We start from the raw sequence: 7247 nt of genomic DNA on the forward strand, positions 1-7247 counted from the left end.
TTTAGTATCTAGATATTTTAGCAATATTGTTATCAACATGTTATACATATATGTGTTTAGATTTTTACAAACGGAATACAAATGCAATACATATCTAGGCTCTCAAGCCTCTTTTATGTAAAATACTTCATAAATATAGTCATTTGCAAATTGAGCTGTTTAGAGGTATATATAAACTTAAAGGTCAAAACATGAGTTTACAAGTTATCAAAGTTTAACCATTACTTGCAACTTCAGAGCCAGTTAGCCAGCCTTTGACAAAATTAATCAATGGAATACTTGCTTTCACAGAGTCAGGTAATTGATTGTTCAAATAAACTGATAGATTACACTCTTGCTGTACAAAAGCATTGACCTTCTCAAGGTTAGCGTATTCATTTCTTACATAAACAAAAGAACAAAGAGTGCCTAACTCATTAATAAAAGGGGTAATTCTATTCCATTAACGGACATAAGCAAGCCTTTTCTTTCATATAAGCTCGTATGATGAATACCTAGGGTAGGGTATAACTCACTGGGCATCAGCTCCCATATATGGCATGTTTTTTAAAGCAGTTTATAACAATTGAAACCAGTAAAAGCTGTTTGTGACTACTTGAATTGCTTGTTCTTGTTTGATTATAAGCGCTGCTAATACCTCTGATGTTCTACGTACACTTCATGATGTACACTTAATGACGTACACTTAAATAATGATGTACACTTAATGCTGTACACTTAATGATGTACACTTAATGATGTACACTTAATAATGTACACTTAATGATGTACACTTAATGACGTACACCTAATGACATACACTTAATGACGTACACTTAATGCTGTACACTTAATGATGTACACTTAATGATGTACACTTAATGCTGTACACTTAATTATGTACACTTAATGACGTACACTTAATGATGTACACTTAATGACATACACTTAATGACGTACACTTAATGACGTACACTTAATGCTGTACACTTAATGATGTACACTTAATGATGTCCACTTAATGATGTACACTTAATAATGTACACTTAATAATGTACACTTAATGCTGTACACTTAATGCTGTACACTTAATGCTGTACACTTAATGACGTACACTTAATGATGTACACTTAATGATGTCCACTTAATGATGTACACTTAATAATGTACACTTAATAATGTACACTTAATGCTGTACACTTAATGCTGTACACTTAATGCTGTACACTTAATGCTGTACACTTAATGACGTACACTTAATGATGCTTCAAGTTCAGTATTGAGCTTTGAGAAAATTTTTACTAGGGTATAATTGGGAAATTAGCTTTCACCTTGATTTAGGATATGCTGCAGTCTATTTGTAGAATTTTCTCTAGAAAGCTGAGGCAATGTAGTAGTTACACACATGCAGGTATCGGTGCCTATCTCCATAGCATTAACTATATACAATACCAGGTTGTATAAATACTGCTATAAAATGAAGCAGAGCTTTCTGTAATATTCTTTAATAAAATAAATATTGTAACTTGGTTTAAGTGGTTTTGCCCTTGGTACAGCTCTCGCGTGTTTAGTTGGCGTGTAAATTTTTTTTCAAGTTGTCCGTGATCAGTGATAAATTTCTATAAAACTTTGAAGCGTTTGCTTACCGGTTGGACCATTTTTAATCCTCAAGCTATTCACCACCAATCCAATGCAGTTAAAAACGTTGTAATGTTAAAATCCAAGGTGATTCACTCATACTTGAGTTTCAATTGCTATTTTCTTGGTTCTAAAAGTTATACATATAAATGCAATGTTCAAAAAATATACTCTGAAGTTCATTGCTAAAGGCGTTATGCCTTGCATAACTCCAAACACTAAAGCCTGGTTTCTATATATGGCGCAAGCACCAGCAACAGCACCGCAGGTCTAACAGTTGTGAAAAGTGAACCTACGCGCCAAGTGCCTCCGAGTGCCTCCGAGTACTGCCGGTAGTTGTCGGCGGTCAACGCGACAGTTCAGCGCTGTTCAACTTTCACGAAGAGCTGCAGGCAAGGTGAAGGTCAGCATTTTTAAAACGGCATGGCGAGAGAACATTTTGTATGTGATTATTAGCGATGTAGTTCGTGAACAAAAGCCACCAAGCCTAGCTCGTGTTTTGCTGCGCAAGATTACCGCCGGGGTCTCGCAGCCGATATGGGAACTAGGCTTAGATATTATTCAGTATTCAGTGTGCAGCACTGCTACAAACAATCTACAGTTTGTTTGGCTTAATTCATCATGGCTCATGCAGCAACAGCACCGTGTTATTCTGCACTTGCTAAAGCAAGGAAAATCATGTTCTGTGATAGCAAAGAAGGTTCAGTGCTCCTAGTGACTCATCATCAAGCTTAAGCTACTTGGTGCCACAAAACTATGCATCATTACTAAAGCTCTTTCCATCGTTAGCAATATTAACAGCAACGCTGTTAGCAATATTAACAGCAACGTAGTTAGCAATATTAACAACAATGTTGTTAGCAGTATTAACAGCAACGTTGTTAGCAATATTAACAGCAACGGCGTTAGCAACATTAGTAACAATGTTGTTAGCAATATTAACAGCAACGGCGTTAGCAACATTAGTAACAATGTTGTTAGCAATATTAACAGCAACGGCGTTAGCAACATTAGTAACAATGTTGTTAGCAATATTAACAGCAACGGCGTTAGCAATATTAGTAACAAAACTCAAATATTTCATTTGGGTTTTGTTCGTTTTTTACTTATACATTGAAGACACGGATGATCATGGCTGGAACGTGTCATCTACATGTTTGAGACTTCCATGTTCCATTTTTTTAATTGTGTTTTATCCAGAATAATTATTATTCTGTAAAGCATCTGATCTTATGCAGTATGTTACCTTACAGAAGTACTTCTATTGCAAAAAATTGAGAAAACTGCATGACCACAAAACTCTATTTGAGGGTTTTGTCTCAGTATATTTGCAGTGGATGCGATTGAGAATATTTACCTGCACTGGTGATAATTACCTGCACTGGCTAAAGATAAAAACTGTAGATGGACTCCTATTCCGCTATCAGACCAACACTGTCCGGACCGACAGCAATAGAAAGTAACAGCAACAAGTATATGTCCATGGCACAAATCTTTTGTTGCACTTATTTATTCAAAAAACACATTTTGTGAGTTATTATTTTAAAGTGCTCAGACTCAAATGCTAAATCTATTCTTGTTTAAGTTATTTCAACTTTATTATGCTTAAGGGGTAGATAACTCTTGTTAAGGTTTGTGGAACATTAAATATACAGTCTTATTCATGTTTTTAGTTGTCACAACCAAAAGTGCGCTTTCTTTATGACACGGAAGTCATTTGTTTTAAAATAGCTTTCAATGAACAATCTATGAATCTTAAGCAGCCTTACCATAGGCAGCGGCAGCATAAACAATATCATAGTCTCTTTAAGCGTTGAAGCGCTGAACAACAGCAATAGAATTAGGGTGTGACCTCAGTCAGAACTATGGCTGCACTATGTGTCAGCATGCTTTTGACTAGCATTGTCTGTCAGCATTCTTATCCAGTGTCACTAAACAAACCAATTCTATTGCTCAAGTAGGCTTTTATCTACCATGCATTCAGTTGAAAAGATTGAAATCTTGTCTATGTAATTGGTGCATCTAATAAGGATACTGTCATCACAATAGTTGAGAACAGATACTTATTTATTGGTTCATTACAAGCAAAATTGCTAAAAAGTATCTTTGATGCCGTACATCGCAAAAGGTGAGCAAGTATTCGCAAGTTTCAAACCGGGTGAACAGGTGTCAGCAAGTCTCAAACAGGAGTGAGCAGGTGTCAGCAAGTCTCAAACAGGAGTGAGCAGGTGTCAGCAAATCTCAAACAGGAGTGAGCAGGTGTCAGCAATTGTCAAAAAAGAGTGGGCAAGTGTCGAACAGGGGTGGGCAGGTGTCAGCATCTAGATAACGTAAGCTACTCTGATTCTGTTCCAGATATTCTTCTTTGTAGGCTCTCTAAAAAGTATCACATCATTGCGATATAAAACAGTGTGTACACAATTAGATTATAGTAAAAAATAAATATGTATCTTTGCTTGCAAAAACTATCGATCTTCTTTTGTGAGCATTCTTCATGTCTTCTATTAAACTGAAGATATCAATTTAAACTGGCACTTTTAAAACTCTTGACCAACAGACATGCTCGGAGTGATTGCTGCTTTGTCTATTTAATGTAAGTTTTCATTACATAATTGTATTTCACAAATTGGTCAATGAGAGTTAGGAAACCTTTCTTATACTAACAAGTTATTTCCAAACTACATAAAAGGGCTATTTTTTCATGGATGGGTTTGTTAGATATCGACTGCTATTCTTATGCATAAGAAGTTGTTCACACCTGTCAGAAAAGGGCCAATCAAGCTGAACAAGTCTGCATCCTGCTTGAGATAGTTCTGTATCCTTTGTACCATCGCACTCTTATCTGTCCTTTCAGTGTCATGGTGTGGCAGCATCAAGTTAGCAGCGGAAACGTTGAACTTAAAAGGAAAGTTTGGAATGCCGGATTTAGAAATGAGTTGATCGACTTGAAATGTAATTCGAACGGATATCAAATCACAGATCCGCTCTAGAAATCCCTGCAGCATGCCTTTCTGGCTTTCATCTGGCCGGCTCTGTTGCGCTGCTAACCAAACCTCATTAGGTGTTGAAAGTAGAGCACAGAACTTTTCATCAAACACAGCCTTGGCAATCTTTTGAGGTAGCTCCCTTTTCAGCAACATTTGGAGAAATTCAAATCTTGCTCTTTTGGAAGGAAACTTGATGGATATTTCAACACAGCTGATTGTCGCCTCAACATCATCCACCAATTTATTCATCAGCTCAACCAGACGACTCTCAGATTCGTTGACTTGGATTTCACAGGCTCTTCTAAGTGAGTCTATGAATTCTTCCAGCCCTGATGGCCAACGGAAATCATTACACTCGGGAGGCTAAAAATAATACAGTTTTACTTTAAAAAAAACTAAAATATTGTGCTCTAAAATATAAAATTCTAGAGGGTCAAACTATTGACTGCCATCAGATGTCAACTTCAGTAGCCATACTTACCACTACTCCACCATTTTGTAGGGTCTTTCGGATAATGTCAAAGAGCCCCTCAATCATTACATTATCATGGGTAAAGTCATTAAGAATCTTGTGTGCCTGATTCTGAACCTGCGCTAATTCTGCCTCCAAGGTTACATCTGCATTTAGAATCTCCTAGAACACAAATTTTTGCTTAGAGGAGTTGTCTACGCCTTATTCACATTACAATGACATTGCTGCAGCTTGTGTCTTTAAAATACTAATTATCATAGACCTTCAAAGTTTGGTAAAGTTATGTTGGTAAAATGCTTTCTCATCTTTCTGTTTGTCCACCTGCTGCATTTCGTTTAGGAAGTAAACACGGAATGTTTACTAAGTCTATCACTAAGTTTAAAATGAACCATTTTGTAAAGTAACTTTCATCTATTTTTATTGTGCAGCCAAATGTTTTGAAAGTGATAGCTTCAAGTCTAGCGTTATATTTAAAATCTACCGGTGTATTTGTAAGAAACAAGATGAATTTGACTCAAACTACAATTTTTATAAGCCCGTGACATCACCGTGCAAGCTGACAACCAAACAATCCAAAAACTTCAAACTTGGATCAAGTTGAAGTTGAATTAAACATAAAAGTTCTGAAACTTTTCTGAACAAAGAGCAATTATAAATCTGAATAGAGCCAAAACAATTGTGACCAAAGAGTTCAATCATTTATAAAAGTCAGGAATTATCAAAAGTCTCAAGACAGGAACTAATACTTTCCTGAAAATCTTTATGTTTTCTCTATATAGTTTAACTGAAAGTATTTGGTCGCAAAGCAGTACATTTAAACCAGCTTCCTTTATCATGCAAAAATACAAAGATTTACGCCTGCAATTTTACAAGGGAATACCTTGGTTGTGCTGCAGCTGGCTTGGCAAACTATCTGTCCATTTCTTGTCACCATCTGAGCAATCTGCAGGAAAGAAGCAAACATTGGGCTTGCTCTTCTCTAGATAAATGTCAATGTACAGCTGAAAACCAAGAGCCATACAAACACAGCTAGTTACTTCCTAAAAAACCAGTTTTCTCCTTTTGCCTATACAAACAGTTTGACACGAGGAATACAGAAGTTTGCTTCTTATTGACATTTATACAGTATTAATGCTTGTTATGTAAATATTTGTTGTTTAAGCTATGGTAACTTCCTATAGCAATACTAACGTCACCCCTATGGCAGGCAAAGATTGCCGATATGAGTGATGTTTGCTACATACCCTCCCGTGCATAGAGGATGTCTCTGCTCCATTCTACAATATGCATAACATTCATAGTAGCAGTTGGTGATCAGAAAAATAAACCAGCTAAAAATAAATATATTTTTATATCTGTTTATTCGCTGATATGTGAGCACTCGTGGCATAACAGATGATCAAGGTCAACAACAATGTTTCAGGTCTAAGGCTTGATTATTTATCTAGTTAAACAATTGAAATTATAAAGATATACCAATGGCCAGTCTCATTTCAAACTGTGGCAAAACGGTTTAAAACTCACCCAGCATGAACACAAGTGCAAGCTAGAAAGTTTTGAAAGGAAAAAAGAATTCTTAGCTACTAAACACGTAGTTTCAAACACACTTTATGTAGGTTATTGCAGCAAAGCTCTCATCTTTCAAATGGCATGTGAAACCGTGTGAGAAATGAGTGTGCGTGTGAGAAAAAAAGCTATTTGCGGTTATTTTATTAAACACTTCCAGAGAATAGTCAAAATTAGTATAATTATCTTATATTAGTAATTAGAATGGATGTAAAACAATTAAACTGATTAAAAAGAATAATTCATTTTATTAGTCTTTTCCTATATGATTTACTGAAGGGTTGACCTGACAAACCTCAGTGTTAGAGCTGTTTGAATCCATCTTTGTGTCCGCACCGCTCACTGCTTCTCCACACACAGCTTGAGTACCATTCAACTGTTCAGTTGGAGGACTAAAGCTTATTGATTATACGCTTAGCATTACTGATCAATTTTATTGAATAGAAGTACAAGGAACTACGCTCGCCTCAATGAATCATTCAAGGAAGTTTTTTAGGGAAATACCCTTTACAGGCTACAAACCTTTGTGCTTATTTCTATGTAATCCAGGCATTGATGTGATCTCTCAAGGTCAAGAGAGAAGGATGAGCCTGTTTGATAAAGCA

At 36.1% G+C, this 7247-nt stretch overlaps 1 protein-coding gene across 2 annotated transcripts; it reads right to left on the bottom strand.

The window, feature by feature from the left end:
- Positions 1–3685: 3685 nt before the first annotated feature.
- On the bottom strand, positions 3686–7026 carry LOC137406371 (uncharacterized). 2 transcript variants are annotated; one of them, XM_068092941.1, is made up of 6 exons: positions 6938–7026; positions 6321–6353; positions 5957–6019; positions 5086–5238; positions 4376–4967; positions 3686–3993 (listed from the first exon to the last, which is right to left on the bottom strand). In XM_068092941.1, the coding sequence occupies exons 1-6, from the start codon at positions 6962–6964 to the stop codon at positions 3953–3955; spliced, it is 909 nt and encodes a 302-aa protein (XP_067949042.1). In that variant the 5' UTR covers positions 6965–7026; the 3' UTR covers positions 3686–3952. The 2 variants fall into 2 exon arrangements, with proteins under 2 accessions (XP_067949042.1, XP_067949041.1); XM_068092940.1 differs by having other exon boundaries at positions 6917–7020.
- Positions 7027–7247: the final 221 nt, after the last annotated feature.

Source organism: Watersipora subatra, chromosome 10 (assembly GCF_963576615.1).
Source record: "Watersipora subatra chromosome 10, tzWatSuba1.1, whole genome shotgun sequence".
Lineage (NCBI taxonomy): Eukaryota > Metazoa > Bryozoa > Gymnolaemata > Cheilostomatida > Watersiporidae > Watersipora > Watersipora subatra.

Coding starts and splice junctions, on each gene's coding strand:
- LOC137406371 (XM_068092940.1), bottom strand. CDS start 6,964: ATGGATTCAAACAGCTCTAACACTGAGGTTTGTCAGGTCAACCCTTCA. Junction 6,020..6,320: donor CATCCTCTATGCACGGGAGG/GTATGTAGCAAA, acceptor TCTTTCCTGCAG/ATTGCTCAGATGGTGACAAG. Junction 5,239..5,956: donor CCAGCTGCAGCACAACCAAG/GTATTCCCTTGT, acceptor TTTGTGTTCTAG/GAGATTCTAAATGCAGATGT.